Source organism: Bombina bombina, chromosome 8 (genome assembly GCF_027579735.1).
Source record: "Bombina bombina isolate aBomBom1 chromosome 8, aBomBom1.pri, whole genome shotgun sequence".
NCBI lineage: Eukaryota > Metazoa > Chordata > Amphibia > Anura > Bombinatoridae > Bombina > Bombina bombina.
In genome coordinates this window covers 271,521,976-271,544,205 of record NC_069506.1, presented here as the reverse complement: position 1 = coordinate 271,544,205, position 22,230 = coordinate 271,521,976, and the positions used below count along the sequence as shown (strand labels likewise).

Here is a 22,230-nt window from a genome sequence, read left to right as displayed (position 1 = left end):
ATAAATCAGCAATAAATTTTGATTAAGCACATCTAATAAAAGCATATGTTTTTAAATGCACATATTGTGGAGTGCTGCCAAAGTGACCAAAATGAATTTAATTTTAGAAGCAAGTATTGGCGCACCTCAAAACACATGAGACCACAAATTTCACACATTATAACTTTTTTCCTTTTTTCTTAATGCTGCAAAAAATTGCATTCTTAATATTTCATAATTTTTAAAAAAAAATTAAATAAAGATGGGATCTTAGTCACACAATATGGCCATATTCTGCTCAGCCAGTCACCACTTACAAGGTGTCCCACATTAGACTGGTCCTAACTCTATGAAATTTAGTCAAACTAAGCTCAAGAATACAATTCTAATATATCAAAATAGAATTTCCAATCTCTCATCCAGACTGCATGGGATGAGGCTTTCTGGCTACATATTATTTAACATACTTCAAACTTATTTCTCAATGCTGCAAAAAATTGCCTTCTTAATATTTCCTAACACTATGAAATTAGCCAATACAATTCCAATATACCAAAATGAAATTCCAACATTACAATACTATATCTCTCATCCAGACTACATGGGATGAGGTTTCCTGGCTTTATATGCACACAGTTAAATATCTGTGTCTGGAACACACCTGAGCTGGGTGGAGTGCTTTAAACCAAAGGGCTTTGGTCAGTTTCCCTAGTGATAAATCAGCAAGAAATTTTGATTAAGCACATCTAATAAAAGCATATGTTTTTAAATGCACATATTGTGGAGTGCTGCCAAACTCTTTTTAAGTCATAATGACAACAGAAACTACCCAAATGACCCTGATCAAAAGTTTACATACCCTGGTGATTTTGGCCTGATAACATGCACACAAGTTGACATAAAAAGATTTGAATGGCTATTAAAGGTAACCATCCTCACCCAGGCTTCCCCGCAGTTGATACCCTTTAAGGAGGTAATCTCCCACTTTAGATATCTAGGAATTAATATATCAGCTGATCCAAAAGAGTGGTATGATCTTAACATTCCTCCCATATTATCAAAGATAGTAGAGTAATTGAATAGTTGGCAAAATCTACCATTATCCCTATCAGGACGTATCGCTCTATTTAAGATGGTTCTACTTCCAAAAATCATTTTCCCCCTACAGAACGTTCCGGTTATTTTAAAAGTGAAGGATTGGAAAAAACTGAACAGAGCTCTAAGATACTTTATTTGTAAATGCAAGAGACCCCGTATTTCTCTAGACAAACTTTACCTTCCCAAAAAATATGGGGGACTCGCCCTGCCTGATCTTAGCAAATACAGTTTAGTCTTTCTCGCACGCATAGTGATAGACTGGATTGAGAACAAAGACTATTTTACTAACAATAAACTTGAAAAAAATATCCTATATCCCTATAATCCCATAGCATTAATTCATTGCCCAATACAATTAATCCCAAAGAAGGTGAAGTCTTTTAACTCGATATATGTAATAATACAAGCTTGGAAAAAATTTGGACAAAAAGTAAACATTGATCTGTCTATTCCAAAATTTCAATGTCTATGTGGCAACCAAGAATTTCAACAAGGAACACAATCTCGATTATTTCAGACCTGGCAGGAGAAAGGTCTAACCTTTATGACGCAATTCATAGATCAAGATACCTTATCAGTAAAGTCATTTGATAGATTAAAACAAGAGTTCCAATTGAATAATAAGGACTTTTTTGCTTACTTGCAGGCGAGACACTACCTCTTCTCTCTTACTGAGAAATTCGGATGGGTATGGACATGGGGGAAATTAGATAGCTGGCCTATTCTTGCAAAAAATGATTTAACCTCTGTTTCAATTTGGTATGAATTAGTAACTAGCTCACATGGAAACTCTAACTTAAGTCAGATAACGCAGAGATGGAATCTCATATATCCACAATTAAATCTGGAGATAGAACAGGTAGAAAAATCTATATCTATAACGGCCCAAACTACCTTATCCGCAAGTTGGCGAGAATCACATATTAAACTCTTGTATAGATCTTATTATACTCCATCAAAGGGACATAAATGGCATAACCATGAATTCAATATATGTCCAAAGTGTGCGTATCCAGCAGCTGATATTGTCCACATGTTATGGGCATGCCCGAAGATAAGACAGCTATGGCAAAGAGTAGAATTTTGGCTCAAAAAAACATTGAAGATATATCCTCTCTCTATCTCTCTGGCGGAAGTTGTCTTTCTCAAAGAATCACCCATGGTTATTGAACATATGAAGGCTAGAAATATGACTATTTTGGTAACAAGAAACTTAATTCTTAAGAAGTGGCGTACCCCCAAGATACCTAGTATTTTGGAAATTAAAAATTATATGAAAAAACAATGTATCATCGAGCAAATGGACACAACTCTAACATCTGAAAGAGAGATAATGCTCTTTTTCAAAAAGTGGTCGACATTTATTAAGATTTTTCCACCAGAAGAAATAGATCAATTAATTTACCCTTTTAGGCACTCTGAAGTAGTGTTACTAGATCGATGGTAACACTCAAAATCCCCCCTGGGGTTTTTTTTTCTCTTCTTTTTTTTTTTTTTTTTTTCCCTCCTCCTGCCCTCCCTCTCCCCTCCCTCTCCCCCAATATTATAGTTATACATATCTCCCTTTCCTTGATAAGTTAATTGAGAAATATGAAATTGACTCTGAACCAAACTGTTTACCAATTGAATGAATATAGTTGTTTTTTCTTTTTTTCCTTTTCTCTTCCTAATTAAATGCATAAAATAAATAGAAAATACCTTCATTGAGTATAATATGTATTAAGTTATTAACAAAAGATATGTACTATTATTATTATTTAGTTAAGATAAAGGCATCAATTCCTTTTGTAATAGGTTATCACACTAAGCCCTGCGTGGCGGATTTTGTGTTTTGTACTCATGTTGGTCCATAAATAAATATTTAAAAAAAAAAAAAGGTAACCATCCTCACCTGTGATCTGTTTGCTTGTAATTAGTGTGTGTGTATAAAAGGTCAATGAGTTTCTGGACTCCTGAAGACCCTTGCATCTTTCATCCAGTGCTGCACTGACGTTTCTGGATTCTGAGTCATGGGGAAAGAAAAAGAATTGTCAAAGGATCTGTGGGAAAAAGGTAGTTGATATGTATAAAACAGGAAAGGGATATAAAAAGATATCCAAGGAATTGAGAATGCAAATTGGCAGTGTTCAAACTCTAATCAAGAAGTGGAAAATGAGGCGTTCTGTTTGATCACATACTGCATTCATCTTGCTATCAATTCTGACCAAATTTCCTGTGCCCTTGTAGCTCACACATCCCCAAAACATCAGCAATCTATGGTTGTGGCCAAAAAGCTCAATTTTGGTCTCATCACTCCAAATTACTTTGTGCCAGAAGGTTTGAGGCTTGTCTCTGTGCTGTTTGGCATATTGTAAGCGGGATACTTTGTGGCATTTGCGTAGTAATGGCTTTCTTCTGGCGACTTGACCATGCAGCCCATCTTTCTTCAAGTGCCTCCTTATTGTGCATCTTGAAACAGCTACACCACATGTCCTGTATTTCACATGAAGTTATTTGTGGGTTTGTCTTTGCATCCCGAACAATTTTCCTGGCAGTTGTGGCTGTAATTTTAGTTGGTCTATCTGAGCTTGGTTTGGTTTCAACAGAACCCCTCATTTTCCACTTCTTTATTAGAGTTTGAACACTGCTGATTTGCATTCTCAATTCACTGGATATCTTTTTATATCCCTTTCCTGTTTTATACAGTTCAACTACCTTTTCCTGTAGATCCTTTGACAATTATTTTGCTTTCCCCATGACTCAGAATCCAGAATCATCAGTGCAGCACTGGATGAAAGATGCAAGGGTCTGTCAGGAGTCCAGAAACTCATTGACCTTTTATACACACACACTAATTACAAGCAAACAGATCACAGGTGAGGATGGTTACCTTTAATTGCCATTCAAACCCTTTTGTGTCAACTTGTGTGCATGTTATCAGGCCAAAATCACCAGGGTATGTAAACTTTAGATCAGGGTCATTTAGGTAGTTTCTGTTGTCATTATGATTTAAAAAGAGTAAACACAGTTGATTGATAATAAATGGCTTCAGCCAAACACTAACCATGAGTGAAAGAAAAGTTTTTGTGTTATCATTCATATACTCTGAAAAATCGCCAAGAAATCATAAATTCTGCCAGGGTATGTAAACTTATGAGCACAACTGTACCTTAAGGGTTGCTCAGCACAGAAAGCAAACCAGACCCCAAAGCAGCAAGGACTTTTACCAAATATACAACATCGGCATATGGAGAGGTCCTCTGATCTACACCTGCCTTCACAGCCTAGAGCAGGGGTGTCCAAACTTTGCTCTCCAGAGGTTTTGGAACTACATTTCCCATGATGCTCAGCTAGATAAAATGCTGGCTGAGCATCATCGGAAATGTAGTTCCAAAACCTCTGGAGAGCAAAGTTTGGACACCCCTGGCCTAGAGGAACTATCTCAATGACCTACTTGTGGAAACGGGAACTCACCCTGCCTATCTGAAGCTACGAGCGGTATCAAATGATTGCTGTAACCGTTACCTGTTTCGGTGGTGGCGTAGCAAGTGTGAGAGACACATGGGAAGCTTGCTACAGGACTCGCGTCCATCCACAAATCTTGTGCCATCTAGTGATTCACATGGACTTGCAAGATGGAACAGATCTGACTTGCAGCAAGCTGGTTCAAAGTACGGTACTGCTTCATCTGTCGGCCAGTGGTAGGCCCGTGTAGCCAAGGGTGTTGGTTGAACAGCAACCCTGTACATATGACATATGCGGACGGCCGCGTTATTGCCTCAAAACTCCCTTAAGAAATCCTCTGGTCATTGAGGAATAACTTGTGGTCATAATTGGTTTCCTTGTCTACTACTATTATTGATAATGTATGCTTGTGTTAAACATTTATTTACACTGCTGTGAACTGTTAGAGATCCTTAATTGCATAAATCAACTGCATACTGTATAAACTTGGCATATAACTCCCCATACTAGATTCCCTAAACTAAGGTCTCCCTGTCACAACACATGCATCTTTCATATGTAATAAGGTTTTGCTCAATAATATTGCTTCTCTACGCTTTATGCATTTGATAAATGGGGTAACAATTTACCTTTCAGATAAACCTCTATACAGATGCCTGGTTCTTAGATTCTCCCCATACTAACTTACTGGCCTCAACTTGAAAATAATTTTATATCTGACACTTTTTTTTTAGTACTTACTCTCCTGAAGTAATAATACTTTTATTTTTAATATCTAGTATAAACAGTGTTTTGATATGCTAGGTTGTATGCCGCTTATTGCAATAGAAAGTGTCCACCTGCTCACCGCATTTACAAATCTACCTTAGATGCAGTAACCATTTTAACACCAAAGATACTACAAGTTACAACCCCGCCAACACATTTAAACGCACTAATATATCCAATCCTATGAAGCCTTTATAAGTAAACATTATTGGCTCTTAGATATCTACAGCATAGCACTGATGTTCCCTTTTAATACTTTAGCATATTTGTATTTTTAATACTTGTAATTCATGCCTTGGTTTCTCACGCTGCACATTTGTGGGGAAAATCCTTGCACTATAATTCTCCTAAGACATAGCTAAATATCCCAAACTATACTTTTGACTGTGTATGTCCACATGACTGACTCTACCCCTTTAAAACACATCTGTTAATCTCTGTCTCTATATACAAAAGACCATAATGTAGCAGGTCTGGAAATATTTCCATAATGTCTAAGCCTTATAGGAGCTAATAACAGAAACAGTATTATTTGGAAATGTGTTGCGAGATATCCTATGGTGAAGGGATAGTATATTTTTTTTTTTTTTTTTAAATATATTTTTATTGGATGAAAGAAATTATGACAATACATCGTGATACATTTCAGAGCAAAGTAAGTACATATTGGCATGTCAAATTATGCTGTACAAAAGCTTAACATCCTGTATTGTGTTTCCGAGGGTTATCAAACAACTTATACAACTTACTAATAAAAATAAAACCAAAAGTCGATCACCACATCTATGCGAACACTGAAGATTCTCATGTCTATCCCGATATAAGATTATAATGAATTATACAATGTCTATAAAATTTCTAACCGGGCTCTTTTCTCCCATTTGCTATAAATTTGCTCCCAATTTATATATTGTAGTTAATGTGCGTGCATTCGTGTTTCCCAATAGAACTTTACATTGTTAAACATTTCCATATCTTTTCTTATAAAGTAGCCATATTCCTCTAATTGGATTGTATGACTCATTGACGCCTCCCAGGCCTCATATGTGGGGATTTCTTGTGATTTCCATTTAGTAGCTATTAGGGATTTAGCAGAATTTAGAGCTAATTGTATTAATTTCCTACGTATCTTGCATTTGCATTTTGGGAGTAAGTTTAGTAATGCTGTTGTGGGTTGCATTTGGTACTCATCGTTTTGATTACTGACAGATTTAATATATTCCCCTATCTTAAGCCAAAAAGGTTGCAACTTGGAACAGGACCACCAGATATGTAACATGGAACCCCTGCCTCCGCACCCCCTCCAGCACATATCAGAGGCTGTCGGGTATATTGTCTTGATTCTCGCCGGGGTTAGGTACCACCTTGTCAGGATTTTAAAGTTTAATTCTAAGGCTCTAGCAGATGTCGAGGATTTTCTGGTATTCTGTATAATATATTTCCATTCCTGTTCATTTAGATCTTTCCCCAACTCCCTTTGCCATCTACCCACATAGTTAGGAAATTTGGTTAATTCACCAAGTGACAGTGCCTTTTTGGCCCACATCAAAGTGTGACACAGGGGTTGATTACTGAGACATTGTTGTTCGAACAAAGTGGGCTGTCTAGTAAGTTTTTCCTTATCTGGGGAGGTGGTCAGAAAGTGCTGAAGTTGCAAATATTTCAACCACCTCGAGAAGGCTCCCCCCATTATGTCCCCAAGATCTGTTCTCGGCTTAAGTTTACCGCTAGTTAAAAATTTATGTATGGGCGTTGTGTATCCTATTTCCCAGTCGAGCTGCTTACTAAGTTTTTGTTCTAGGCCTCCATGTAGTTCTGCATTAGGTGAAACTGGAGACATTGGGGACCTAAGGTACGATATACTATTTTTGCCCGCTATGGTGCTATCCCAAACGTCGAATACATGTTGATACAATGGATAAGTTTTAATCCAAGTTGGGCGACTCTTTCTTTCTATCCAGCACAGCACCCCGGGAGAAGGGGCCCTCAGAATATGGGAATCCATTGTCACCCAGGCCTTATTGTCTGCGTTTCGGTGCCAATCTAATATTTTTTGTAGGCATTTTGCTTTATAATATAATTCGATATTTGGGAGACCTAGACCTCCACTACTTGTAGGCCTATACATTGTGGACTTATTGATTCTTGGTTTAATTTTACCCCATATATATGTATTGAACAGTTTTTGGAGTTTATTGCGGAATGGGATAGTTAGTGCAATTGGTACAGTTTGGAGCATATATAGAACTTTGGGCAATGCGGTCATCTTTACTGCCTGTATGCGGCCCCACCACGAGATCGATTTATCGCTCCATCTATTTAGGTCTTTAGCTAATTCGTTGTATAAGTTTTGGTAGTTTTTCTCAAATAGGGTGCTGGGCCTAGGCGACAAGTGGATCCCCAAATACCTGATGGCTTTTTTCTGGGGAATGAAAGGGCATTTCTTTAATAATTCAGAATATTCTTTACTTGGCATGGTGATATTTAAAATTTCCGATTTTTGATCGTTCAATAGGAAATTGGAGAAAACCCCAAATTCCCTAAACTCCCTCAGCACTTCTGGGATCGACTCAGACGGATTAGATAATGTGAGTAGCACATCATCGGCATAAAGCGATAGTTTATAGTTATTTTGGCCTATTTTTATTCCTAAGATTTTCTTGTTTTGTCTAATTTTGTGGGCCAGAACTTCCATACTCAACACAAACAAAAGGGGGGACAAAGGACATCCCTGTCGGGTTCCATTCTGGATGAAAAACTTATCAGATAATATATTATTTGCTTTCACTTTAGCTGAGGGATTGTGATATAAACTAAAGATTCTTTTTATAATTGTATCCCCAAATCCCATTTTCTGTAATATTGCTTGTAAAAATCTCCAGTCTAGGCGATCAAACGCTTTTTCAGCGTCAGCGGAGACAACCACCATTTCTAGTTTATTAAATTTAGCGTAGTCAATTAGTTGTAATGTTCTAATGGTGTTGTCTCTCGCTTCTCTCCCCGGGACAAAACCTGCTTGGTCCAAGTGTACAATTTGGGGTAAGATTTTATTGATACGCCCAGCCAGAATCTTTGCGTAAAGTTTGAGGTCTGTGTTGAGTAGAGATATGGGTCTGTAGCTACTTGGTTGATTAGCTGGCTTGTTTGGTTTAGGGAGTACGGAAATATAGGCTTCTAAACATTCTGCTGGGAAACTCCCTAATTCATCAATGTATTGGAATGCTTTTAATAGATGTGGGGCTATAAGTGTTTTATACATTTTATAATAACTATTCGAAAAGCCATCTGGGCCTGGGCTTTTATTATTGGGTAGCGACTCAATAGCATCTAAGACCTCTTTCAGTGTGATTGGGGAATCCAGGGTATCCGCCTCCTGTGCTGAAATTTTAGGTGTATCAACCGAATGTAGGTATTGATTAAGGGCTGCTGAGTTTCTCAATGCATCTTGATTGAAGGGATAGTATATTTTAATACCAGTGTACCTCGCTAAAACTAACCTATCTAGTCTGTAATTGTTTGATTATCCCAGACTCCATTTTGTAAACCATATAGTAACTCCTCCAGTTTAATATTCCCAAGGCACTGTAATTCAATGTAAAACTTGAAAAGGTATGTGTTTCCATAATTGTTATACAGGATGACAACTACTCTAATAGGAGAGGGTACTAGCTTTAGCTTGTTTTAGTTTGTTGTTGTTTAGTTTTGTTGTGTTTAAAATATAAAAAGCCCAACGGAGTGTACAACTATATTATGGATGAAAGTTATTGAATCTATAGTAGGACTTAGAAGAAACTATACCAGCAGAATATGCCTATTGTTGATACCTGCCTAAAGGCGCCTGATTTTTTATCTCTTTACACAATGTATGATACTCTGCCCTGCGTGGCGCAATGACATGTAATTTAGTATGCCTGTATACATTGTTGGATATAAAGTAAAAAAAAAAAAAAAGAGTCTTGAAAGCTAAAAATTAAGTACAAACCAGTATCTGAGACCTATTTAGGTGCCTCTTGACCCACACACAGAACATGGTTGTTCATCTTTACCATTACCAAGCACCATGCACTGCTCCACAGCAAATGGTTGCATTTCCATATCTCCTAGAGCATGTTATTTGACTGTAGATAGATTTTGAGCAATATACCATACATCATTTTCTACTTGATAACTTTCTGGTGAGTAATCACAACAGTTCAGAGAAGAAAGTCACAGTTGAGCTTATTTTCAAGTGTCCTATTGATAACAATCTCTTCAAAAGTGAGTCCTTAAAGCATTATTTTGGATTACCTGCCCATGTGATTAATAAGGAAGGTCTCCATGCCAAAAGAGATATGGTGATATGATTGCCAGCACATGCTCTGCCACCGACCTGTGCCAATTGTGCTCCTACCAGCTCTCCTCTGTTGTATTATGTTTCCAGTAAGTTCCCTTTCTTGTCAGATTATCTGTTCTACTTCCTTTACACATCCATCACTTGCTAGCCATCTTTTTTTTAATACAAATAAAAGATTCTTCTTCATGAATTGTGGTCACTTATAATCTTGGCCTCAGTTTCATATTGCCCCATGGCTCTAAGCGTCTTTTTTTTTTTTTTCAGATCCTTGATGGCTGCAAAGTAGAATTATTCCCACTCTCATAAGGGCTTCTTGAATATTGAGTAAATATAGTCTGGACCACCATTTAGTTCATTGCCTACTTTTAAGATCGAGAACTGAGACCAGTTACACAAAGTTCTTGTAACAATCTAACCACAAAAATATTATTCTGACTACTACTTTTTATTCATTATTCATATTGAAGATAACATACAATTGTATGGAGGAAATACCCCAGCCCAGCATGAGAGGTGCTGTCCAGACTAGAGAGTGTTTCTTGGGGTAGGTTACATAAACACCAACACCCGCCAGCTGTATGTACTTCATTACTGTTGACACACAAACATATAAATAAGACCTCTGCTTATTCATAGAAATATTCTAGAGATTTTGTTTTACATATTTGGCCTTTCTTCCAGTTTACTTTCCAGCAATAACTTTCAATTTTTGGCCCATGATTATCAACAGTTTCCATCACAGAAGGAGAACAGACACTCCATAATCAAAACCATTGTTCCTATGGCAAGAACAGTCTCCCTGTACACAACATTCATGTGAATGCCACTAAAGTCAAACTAAACTTTCATGATTCAGAAAATATGCAGTTTTAATACACTTTCTAATTTACTTCCATTTTCAAATTTTTATATGCACACTTTCTGAGGCACAAGCCATTACTGAGCATGTGCTCAAGTTCACAGTGAATATGTATAGTAGTCTGTGATGGGTTGTTGTCTATCACATGATAGGGCCAGAAAATAAGAGGAAAAACAAATTTGCCAGAAAAAATCTACTGCTTTTTTGAGTAAATGTTATTGTATTGTATTTTTATTATGCACTTGTTAATTATGCAATTCTACTGTATTTAGTGTTTAAGAACCGGTATTATTGCATCAGTATGGTCATATCAGGATGATTGTAGGCCAAGAGTCTTTTCAAAATGACCTGCAGGATTAGTTTGTTGCTTTTCTGTTATACTTTTCTCCTTCCACCTTATTTATCTACTGTGAACATGTAGATTCCAGGCTCAATAAAAACAGCACATTTTTGTATTGCATAACTACAACAAGATTCTGCTTTGGCTATTAGCGAGGAAGGTAGGTTATAGTGTGTTTGTAGAGAAGCAGAGATACCGTGTTACTATTAGTGAGGAAGATAGGGTATAGTGTGTTTGTAGAGGAGCAGAGATACCGTGTTATTATTAGTGAGGAAGGTAGGTTATAGTGTGTTTGTAGAGAGCAGAGATACCGTGTTACTATTAGTGAGGAAGGTAGGTTATAGTGTATTTGTAGAGGAGCAGAGATACCGTGTTACTATTAGTGAGGAAGGTAGGTTATAGTTTTTGTAGAGGAGCAGAGATAACGTGTTACTATTAGTGAGGAAGGTAGGTTATAGTGTGTTTGTAGAGAGCAGAGATACCATGTTACTATTAGTGAGGAAGGTAGGTTATAGTATGTTTGTAGAGGAGCAGAGATACTGTGTTACTATTAGTGAGGAAGGTAGGTTATAGTGTGTTTGTAGAGAGCAGAGATACTGTGTTACTATTAGTGAGGAAGGTAGGTTATAGTGTGTTTGTAGAGAGCAGAGATATCGTGTTACTATTAGTGAGGAAGGTAGGTTATAGTGTGTTTGTAGAGAGCAGAGATACTGTGTTACTATTAGTGAAGAAGGTAGGTTATAGTGTGTTTGTAGAGAGCAGAGATACTGTGTTACTATTAGTGAGGAAGGTAGGTTATAGTATGTTTGTAGAGGAGTAGAGATATGTGTTTGTAGAGGAGCAGAGATACCGTGTTACTATTAGTGAGGAAGGTAGATTATAGTGTGTTTGTAGAGAGCAGAGATACCGTGTTACTATTAGTGAGGAAGGTAGGGGGGGAGTCAGTGTGATGTTTAGTAAGGAGGGTAGGTTAACGTGTGTTTGTAAGGGGCAGGGAGTTAGTGTTATGTTTAGTAAGGAGGGTAGGTTATAGTGTGTTTGTAAGGGGCAGGGAGTCATTGTGATGTTTAGTAAGGAAGGTAGGTTACAGCATGTTTGTAAGGGGCAGGGAGTCAGTGTTATGTTTAGTAAGGGGGTAGGTTACAGCATGTTTGTAAGGGGCAGGGAGTCAGTGTTATGTTTAGTAATGAGGGTAGGTTACAGCGTGTTTGTAAGGGGCAGGGAGTCAGTGTGATGTTTAGTAAGGAGGGTAGGTTACAGCATGTTTGTAAGGGGCAGGGAGTCAGTTTTATGTTTAGTAAGGGGGTAGGTTACAGCATGTTTGTAAGGGGCAGGGAGTCAGTGTTATGTTTAGTAAGGAGGGTAGGTTACAGCGTGTTTGTAAGGGGCAGCGAGTCAGTGTTATGTTTAGTAAGGAGGGTAGGTTACAGCATGTTTGTAAGGGGCAGCGAGTCAGTGTTTTGTTTAGTAAGGAGCGTAGGTTACAGCGTGTTTGTAAGGAGCAGGGAGTCAGTGTTATGTTTAGTAAGGAGGGTAGGTTACAGCGTGTTTGTAAGGGGGCAGCAAGTCAGTGTTATGTTTAGTAAGGAGGGTAGGTTACAGCGTGTTTGTAAGGGGGCAGCAAGTCAGTGTTATGTTTAGTAAGGAGGGTAGGTTACAGCGTGTTTATAAGGGGCAGCGAGTCAGTGTTATGTTTAGTAAGGAGAGTATGTTACAGCGTGTTTGTAAGGAGCAGGGAGTCAGTGTTATGTTTAGTAAGGAGAGTAGGTTACAGCGTATTTGTAGGGAGCAGGGAGTCAGTGTTATGTTTAGTAAGGAGGGTAGGTTACAGCGTGTTTGTAAGGGGCAGCGAGTCAGTGTTATGTTTAGTAAAGAGGGTAGGTTACAGCGTGTTTGTAAGGGGCAGGGAGTCAGTGTTATCTTTAGTAAGGAGGGTAGTTTACAGCGTGTTTGTAAGGGGCAGGGAGTCAGTGTTATGTTTAATAAGGAGGGTAGGTTACAGCGTGTTTGTAAGGGGCAAGGAGTCAGTGTTATGTTTAATAAGGAGGGTAGGTTACAAAGTGTTTGTAAGGGGCAGGGAGTTAGTGTTATGTTTAGTAAGGAGGGTAGGTTACAGCATGTTTGTAAGGGGCAGGGAGTCAGTGTTATGTTTAGTAAGGAGGGTAGGTTACAGCATGTTTGTAAGGGGCAGGGAGTCAGTGTTATGTTTAGTAATGAGGGTAGGTTACAGCGTGTTTGTAAGGGGCAGGGAGTCAGTGTGATGTTTAGTAAGGAGGGTAGGTTACAGCATGTTTGTAAGGGGCAGGGAGTCAGTGTTATGTTTAGTAAGGAGGGTAGGTTACAGCATGTTTGTAAGGGGCAGGGAGTCAGTGTTATGTTTAGTAAGGAGGGTAGGTTACAGCGTGTTTGTAAGGGGCAGGGAGTCAGTGTTATGTTTAGTAAGGAGGGTAGGTTACAGCGTGTTTGTAGGGAGCAGGGAGTCAGTGTAATGTTTGATAAGGAGGGTAGATTTCAGTGTGTTTGTAAGAGGCAGGGAGTCAGTGTTATGTTTAGTAAGGAGGGTAGGTTACAAAGTGTTTGTAAGGGGCAGGGAGATAGTGTTATGTTTAGTAAGGAGGGTAGATTTCAGTGTGTTTGTAATGGGCAGGGAGTCAGTGTTATGTTTAGTAAGGAGGGTAGGTTACAAAGTGTTTGTAAGGGGCAGGGAGATAGTGTTCTGTTTAGTAAGGAGGGTAGGTTACAGTGTGTTTGTGAGGGGCAGGGAGATAGTGTTATGTTTAGTAAGGAGGGTAGATTTCAGTGTGTTTGTTAGAGGCAGGGAGTCAGTGTTATGTTTAGTAAGGAGGGTAGGTTACAGCATGTTTGTAAGGGGCAGGGAGATAGTGTTATGTTTAGTAAGGAGGGTAGATTTCAGTGTGTATGTTAGAGGCAGGGAGTCAGTGTTATGTTTAGTAAGGAGGGTAGGTTACAGCGTGTTTGTAAGGGGAAGGGAGTCAGTGTTATGTTTAGTAAGGAGGGTAGGTTACAGCGTGTTTGTAAGGGGCAGGGAGTCAGTGTTCTGTTTAGTAAGGAGGGTAGATTTCAGTGTGTTTGTAAGGGGCAGGGAGATAATGTTCTGTTTAGTAAGGAGGGTAGATTTCAGTGTGTTTGTTAGAGGCAGGGAGTCAGTGTTATGTTTAGTAAGGAGGGTAGGTTACAGCGTGTTTGTAAGGGGCAGGGAGTCAGTGTTCTGTTTAGTAAGGAGGGTAGATTTCAGTGTGTTTGTAAGGGGCAGGGAGATAATGTTCTGTTTAGTAAGGAGGGTAGATTTCAGTGTGTTTGTTAGAGGCAGGGAGTCAGTGTGATGTTTAGTAAGGAGGGTAGGTTACAGCGTGTTTGTAAGGGGCAGGGAGTCAGTGTGATGTTTAGTAATGAGGGTAGGTTACAGCGTGTTTGTAAGGGGCAGGGAGTCAGTGTGATGTTTAGTAAGGAGGGTAGGTTACAGCGTGTTTGTAAGGGGCAGGGAGTCAGTGTTATGTTTAATAAGGAGGGTAGGTTACAAAGTGTTTGTAAGGGGCAGGGAGTTAGTGTTATGTTTACTAAGGAGGGTAGGTTACAGCATGTTTGTAAGGGGCAGGGAGTCAGTGTTATGTTAAGTAAGGAGGGTAGATTTCAGTGTGTTTGTAAGGGGCAGGAAGTAGTGTTATGTTAAGTAAGGAGGGTAGATTTCAGTGTGTTTGTAAGGGGCAGGGAGTCAGTGTTATGTTTAGTAAGGAGGGTAGGTTACAGCATGTTTGTAAGGGACAGGGAGAAAGTGTTCTGTTTAGTAAGGAGGGTAGATTTCAGTGTGTTTGTAAGGGGCAGGGAGAAAGTGTTCTGTTTAGTAAGGAGGGTAGATTTCAGTGTGTTTGTTAGAGGCAGGGAGTCAGTGTGATGTTTAGTAAGGAGGGAAGGTTACAGCGTGTTTGTAAGGGGCAGGGAGTCAGTGTGATGTTTAGTAAGGAGGGTAGGTTACAGTGTGTTTGTAAGGGACAGGGAGTCAGTGTTATGTTTAATAAGGAGGGTAGGTTACAAAGTGTTTGTAAGGGGCAGGGAGTTAGTGTTATGTTTAGTAAGGAGGGTAGGTTACAGCATGTTTGTAAGGGGCAGGGAGTCAGTGTTATGTTTAGTAATGAGGGTAAGTTACAGCGTGTTTGTAAGGGGCAGGGAGTCAGTGTGATGTTTAGTAAGGAGGGTAGGTTACAAAGTGTTTGTAAGGGGCAGGGAGTCAGTGTTATGTTTAATAAGGAGGGTAGGTTACAAAGTGTTTGTAAGGGGCAGGGAGTTAGTGTTATGTTTGATAAGGAGGGTAGATTTCAGTGTGTTTGTAAGAGGCAGGGAGTCAGTGTTATGTTAAGTAAGGAGGGTAGATTTCACTGTGTTTGTAAGGGGCAGGAAGTAGTGTTATGTTAAGTAAGGAGGGTAAATTTCAGTGTGTTTGTAAGGGGCAGGGAGTAGTGTTATGTTAAGTAAGGAGGGTAGATTTCAGTGTGTTTGTAAGGGGCAGGGAGTCAGTGTTATGTTTAGTAAGGAGGGTAGGTTACAGCGTGTTTGTAAGGGGCAGGGAGTCAGTGTTCTGTTTAGTAAGGAGGGTAGATTTCAGTGTGTTTGTAAGGGGCAGGGAGAAAGTGTTCTGTTTAGTAAGGAGGGTAGATTTCAGTGTGTTTGTTAGAGGCAGGGAGTCAGTGTGATGTTTAGTAAGGAGGGAAGGTTACAGCGTGTTTGTAAGGGGCAGGGAGTCAGTGTGATGTTTAGTAAGGAGGGTAGGTTACAGTGTGTTTGTAAGGGACAGGGAGTCAGTGTTATGTTTAATAAGGAGGGTAGGTTACAAAGTGTTTGTAAGGGGCAGGGAGTTAGTGTTATGTTTAGTAAGGAGGGTAGGTTACAGCATGTTTGTAAGGGGCAGGGAGTCAGTGTTATGTTTAGTAATGAGGGTAAGTTACAGCGTGTTTGTAAGGGGCAGGGAGTCAGTGTGATGTTTAGTAAGGAGGGTAGGTTACAAAGTGTTTGTAAGGGGCAGGGAGTCAGTGTTATGTTTAATAAGGAGGGTAGGTTACAAAGTGTTTGTAAGGGGCAGGGAGTTAGTGTTATGTTTGATAAGGAGGGTAGATTTCAGTGTGTTTGTAAGAGGCAGGGAGTCAGTGTTATGTTAAGTAAGGAGGGTAGATTTCACTGTGTTTGTAAGGGGCAGGAAGTAGTGTTATGTTAAGTAAGGAGGGTAAATTTCAGTGTGTTTGTAAGGGGCAGGGAGTAGTGTTATGTTAAGTAAGGAGGGTAGATTTCAGTGTGTTTGTAAGGGGCAGGGAGTCAGTGTTATGTTTAGTAAGGAGGGTAGGTTACAGCGTGTTTGTAAGGGGCAGGGAGTCAGTGTTCTGTTTAGTAAGGAGGGTAGATTTCAGTGTGTTTGTAAGGGGCAGGGAGAAAGTGTTCTGTTTAGTAAGGAGGGTAGATTTCAGTGTGTTTGTTAGAGGCAGGGAGTCAGTGTGATGTTTAGTAAGGAGGGAAGGTTACAGCGTGTTTGTAAGGGGCAGGGAGTCAGTGTGATGTTTAGTAAGGAGGGTAGGTTACAGCGTGTTTGTAAGGGACAGGGAGTCAGTGTTATGTTTAATAAGGAGGGTAGGTTACAGCGTGTTTGTAAGGGGCAGGGAGTCAGTGTGATGTTTAGTAAGGAGGGTAGGTTACAAAGTGTTTGTAAGGGGCAGGGAGTCAGTGTTATGTTTAATAAGGAGGGTAGGTTACAAAGTGTTTGTAAGGGGCAGGGAGTTAGTGTTATGTTTGATAAGGAGTGTAGATTTCAGTGTGTTTGTAAGAGGCAGGGAGTCAGTGTTATGTTAAGTAAGGAGGGTAGATTTCACTGTGTTTGTAAGGGGCAGGAAGTAGTGTTATGTTAAGTAAGGAGGGTAAATTTCAGTGTGTTTGTAAGGGGCAGGGAGTAGTGTTATGTTAAGTAAGGAGGGTAGATTTCAGTGTGTTTGTAAGGGGCAGGGAGTCAGTGTTATGTTTAGTAAGGAGGGTAGGTTACAGCGTGTTTGTAAGGGGCAGGGAGTCAGTGTTCTGTTTAGTAAGGAGGGTAGATTTCAGTGTGTTTGTAAGGGGCAGGGAGAAAGTGTTCTGTTTAGTAAGGAGGGTAGATTTCAGTGTGTTTGTAAGGGGCAGGAAGTAGTGTTATGTTAAATAAGGAGGGTAAATTTCAGTGTGTTTGTAAGGGGCAGGGAGTAGTGTTATGTTAAGTAAGGAGGGTAGATTTCAGTGTGTTTGTAAGGGGCAGGGAGTCAGTGTTATGTTAAGAAAGGAGGGTAGATTTCAGTGTGTTTGTAAGAGGCAGGGAGTCAGTGTTATGTTAAGTAAGGAGGGTAGATTTCACTGTGTTTGTAAGGGGCAGGAAGTAGTGTTATGTTAAGTAAGGAGGGTAGATTTCAGTGTGTTTGTAAGGGGCAGGGAGTCAGTGTTATGTTAAGTAAGGAGGGTAGATTTCAGTGTGTTTGTAAGGGGCAGGGAGTCAGTGTTATGTTAAGTAAGGAGGGTAGATTTCAGTGTGTTTGTAAGAGGCAGGGAGTCAGTGTTATGTTTAGTAAGGAGGGTAGATTTCAGTGTGTTTGTAAGGGGCAGGGAGTAGTGTTATGTTTAGGAAGGAGGGTAGATTTCAGTGTGTTTGTAAGGGGCAGGGAGTAGTGTTATGCTTAGGAAGGAGGGTAGGTTTCAGTGTGTTTGTAAAGAGCAGGGATACTGTGTCACTATCAGCGAGGACAGTATTCTATAGTGTGTAGAGAGCAGGGATACTGTGTGACTTTAGGACCTGTTATTCAAAACCTTGCCAGCATGGAGAGAAATCACACAAAATCTTTGTGATTTTTTTAGATCTTGTGTTGTAATGTTGGAGTCTCTGTTTCACATAAAGAACACTACATAGTAACATAAACATGTTTCAAGGTAAAATTTGTGTGTCTAAATTTTTTCGAAGGGGCTGAGCGGCGAAGTTTTTATTATCAGGCTCTTAGTGAGGAGGATAGATTATAGTGTGTTTGTTGGGGGCAAGGAGTCAGTGTGATGTATAGTAAGGAGGTTAGGTTATATTATTTGTAGAGAGCATGGATACTATGTGGCTAACTGGCTATTAGTGAGGAGTTTTGTGTTACTGTTTTAACACTGAAAAAATTACCATTTTAGAGTAAAAACAGTAACGCAGCCATTACGAGTTGTGTCGGTATAGCTATACCGCAAGCATTTTAGCCTGTAACGCATACGCATTGTCAATCCCGAAAAAAAAATTATGTTTTTGCGTAGGATTTCCATAGCGCCGGTATTACAGGTTGTGCTGTGAAGATAAAATGCTTCCGTTACAGCCTATACCAACACGATCCCTTCCGCTGAGACCAGTAGTTATGAGTTTTGCGCAACAAAACTGTTACACAAAACTCACAACTAAAATGTTACAAAGTACACTAAAACCCATAAACTACCTATTAACCTCTATTCCGCCACCCTCCCGCATCGCAAACACTATTTAAAATATATTATCCCCTAATCGGCCACTCCCAACATCGCCGCCACTAATAAAAGTTATTAACCCCTATTCCACAGCTCCCCGACATCGCCACCACTATTTAAAGTTATTAACCCCTAAACCTCTGGCCTCCCACATCACCGCCACTAAATAAACCAATTAACTCCTAAACTGCCAGTCCCCCACATCGCAAAAAACTAAACTATTAACCCCTAAACCTAACAACCCCCTAACTTTAAATTAAAATTACAATATCCCTATCTTAAAAAGACCCCCCAACAGTAAAACCCACCACCCAACTAACCCCCAAAAATAAAAAACCTAACTCTAACAAAAACCTAAGCTACCCATTGCCCTGAAAAGAGCATTTGTATGGGCATTGCTCTTAAAAGGGCATTCAGCTCTTTTAAAAAAAAAGCCCAAACCCTAATTTTTTTTTTAAAAAAATCACCCCAAAAAAGTAAAAAAAAAACACTAACCCCCGACGATACACTTACAGTTTCTGAAGTCCAGACATCCAGCGAGGTCTTCATCCATCCAGACGGTGTCTTCTATCTTCATCCTGGTGGCGCGGAGCGGGTCCATCCTTGAAGACATCCGGCGCGGAGCATCCCCTTCAATGCAAGGGAGCCTTTTCAAAATGGCATCCCTTGCATTCCTATTGACTGATATGATTGTTCAAATCAGCTAATAGGATTAGAGCTACTGAAATTCTATTGGCTATTCAAATCAATAAAAAAATTAGAAGTGTTAGTTTGTTTTTTTTTATGTGTAATATAGTTTATTTAATTGGTAGCTATTTTAATTTTAGCATAATAGTTATGTTAGGTTAATTGTTAGTTTAAACTTATTTTTTTTTTAATTTCACAGGTAAGTTTTTTATTTATTTTAAGATAGGGATATTGTAATTTTAATTTAAAGTTAGGGGGTTGTTAGGTATAGGGGTTAATAGTTTAATTTAGATTTTTGCGATGTGGGGGACTGGCGGTTTAGGGGTTAATAGGTTTATTTAGTGGCAGTGATGTGGGAGGCCAGAGGTTTAGGGGTTAATAACTTTGTTTAGTGGCGGCGATGTCGGGGAGCGGCGGAATAGAGATTAATAGCTTTATTATAGTGGCGGTGATGTTGGGGTGCGGGGAATAGGGGTTAATAACTTTTATTAGTGGCGGCGATGTCGGGGAGTGGCAGATTAGGGCTTAATAACTTTTTTTAGGTTTCGGCGATGTCGAGGCGGCAGATTAGGGGTGTTTAGACTTGGGGTTTATGTCAGGGTGTTAGGTTTAAACGTAACTTTCTTTCCCCCATAGACATCAATGGGGTTGCGTTACAGCGATCGCCATTCCCCGCTTCAGGTTTTAGTTTTTTTTCTTACACTGTCTCCCCATTGATGTCTATGGGGAAAGCGTGCACGAGCACGTCAAAGCAGCCCTTGGATTTTGTGCGGTATGGAGCTTATCGCCACCATATCGCACGCACAAGGCGGCTTTTCAGAAACTTGTAATGGAAGTGCTATGGAGGGTGAAATAACACAACTTTTGTTGCGTTTGTTTCGCACCCTCTATAACGCAAAACTCGTAATCTATGCAATTGTTAGATTAATATACTTTATAACATTTAAACCTCAAAGGCTCTATTGACAGCCTCTTATTCACATGCTTTTGTATTTGCTTTTCACAACAGGAGACTACTAGTTCATGTGGGTCATATAGATAATGTGTTCACGCCGGGGAGTTATTTAAGAGTTAACACAACGCAGTACTAAATGCAAGTCAATAAATAATAAATACAAAGTCATGTGATCGGGGGGGCTGTCAGAAGATGCTTAGATACAAGGTAATCACAGAGGTAAAAAGTACATTAATATAACTGTGTTGGTTATGCAAATCTGGGGAATGGGTAATAAAGGGATTATCTATCTTTTAAAACAATAACAATTCTATTGTAGACAGTCCCTTTTAAGCATGGTTTAGGGGGCAGGGAGTCAGTGTGATGTTTAGTAAGGAGGATCGGTTATAGTGTTTTTGTAGACGGCAGGGATACCGTGTGATTGTAAGTGAGGAGGGTAGGCTATAATGTGTAAAGCTTAGTTTGTTTCTTCCTCTTCCAGATGCAGTTAAAAACCAGCTAATACTCAGGTGAGCACCTTAATGTCTTCTATGCTCTTACATGAACAGAACAAGTGGGTGACAGTGAGATGTCAGGTATATATGTGGCTGGGGGGGGGGGCTTTATCTTACTGCATGTCTGACTCTGCCAGTTTCTGGGGCTTTTACTGGTTTGCACACCCAAAAGATTTTCACAACAGGGATCAGTTTTCTTAAATCCCTCCCTACTAGAGGCCAGTGAAATAGTACTAAAGGTGTTATTGTATTGAAGCACCTTGCATGTAAACACTATGAGTGTGGTACCTGGACAAGCTTATCCGAGCTCCATAACTGGGCAGGTTGTGAGACCCAATGTACTTATGGTCTGTAGTTTACTTGCTGGTTATGGACCTTCCTCCAGAGCTTCAGCAATCAGACCACAAGAGATTGCTGTATTAATTATAACATGAACAAAACCAATTAATGATTTCCATACTATTGTCAATAGAAAAAAATGCTGCCAACAAAGCTCTATCTTCAGAAATGAGCTTTCTGCCATTAATGTACAATATTCATATAAACAGGATACCACTCTAGCTATGTCATACCTATAAAATGCAACTTCCATTGATCATATTTATGTAACACCAACACTAGCAGACGTGCATCTTCTCAGCAGACTTCAAGTAAAATCCATGTGTTCTGTATACCCTTATTTTGTACAAGTATATTACATCTGGTTAGCGCTACACGGACAAATGACTTGACCCAAGGCAACCTGCTTTGAGCATTTGGTTTTGATAAATTATTTTTACAAGTTTTTTCTCCATCCTCAACCTCTTGTATTAATAAATATTGTCTTGTACATAGCAAAACTTTTATTTTCATATAAATATCTTGGTGTTCCTTAGCTTGTCTTTATTTCCCTTTGGTCATTAACTTGAAACTCGAGGCCACATAAAAAATGTTTTGTAAACTTCTGCTCATGTAAAATACTATGAGGAATGACTTTGCATGTACATTGTCTCATGTTTAGTGGTCGTTAATGGGTATTGCTAGAAACCTGGAGTCAGGAAACTTATGGCCCAATATCAGAATAGGACAATAAACCATTGTAAGTTTGTACAGAATATATGAGTGCTCTGTTTTGATAGAATTCCATTATGAAGTGATGGTTATATGAATGTTCTTAATTTCCCTTTCAGTCCCTCAAATAATATGAAACTGAATAACAGCTGTTTGCCCCGGGAACATATGTCTTTGCCATCCAACTTACAGTTGAATGACCTCCGACCCCAGGCCATAGGTAAATACCAGCAACTGCTCAGTCTTACCGTCTAATTTTTGCCAAACTATTTCCCCCCTACTACATTTTCTTGGACACTGACAAACTTTTCTTCATCCTTTTGTCTCTCATTCTATCCTTCTGACTACTTCCAAAATGTCACTATTGCCACAAATGGTCTCTATACCCCTGCTTCCCTCATGCACTCAGACCCCTATTATCACATTCTCTTGTCTCTAGATATTTATTTTATGTTCTCCATCTCTTGGTCTCGGACACGTACTGTAACTCCTATTAATCACTCCCCTGCATAGTGGGGTCTCTGTCACTTTCTCCACATATTCCATATTCTCTGATACACATCTCGCTCTATTTATAGGCCTAAGTGATGTTTCTGTAGGTGACACTCAGGAAGATGTGTCTGCTCGATGTGCAGCTCTGGCCAATACAGGTAGGTGCCATACAGTAAACCACATATAACCCCAACTTTCAGCAATTCTTGTAATCTGTAATATATG

At 39.4% G+C, this 22,230-nt stretch overlaps 1 protein-coding gene across 2 annotated transcripts in view; it reads left to right on the top strand.

Annotated features, from left to right (window-relative positions):
* TMEM25 (transmembrane protein 25) overlaps positions 1 to 22,230 on the top strand; it is a 45,174-nt gene that overhangs the window by 13,634 nt on the left and 9,310 nt on the right. For both annotated transcript variants that reach the window (XM_053691342.1, XM_053691341.1), the window contains exons 6-8: positions 20,451 to 20,478; positions 21,633 to 21,733; positions 22,092 to 22,163. In XM_053691342.1, coding sequence (XP_053547317.1) covers positions 20,451 to 20,478; positions 21,633 to 21,733; positions 22,092 to 22,163 — 201 coding nt within the window. The remainder of the gene's footprint in view (positions 1 to 20,450; positions 20,479 to 21,632; positions 21,734 to 22,091; positions 22,164 to 22,230) is intronic.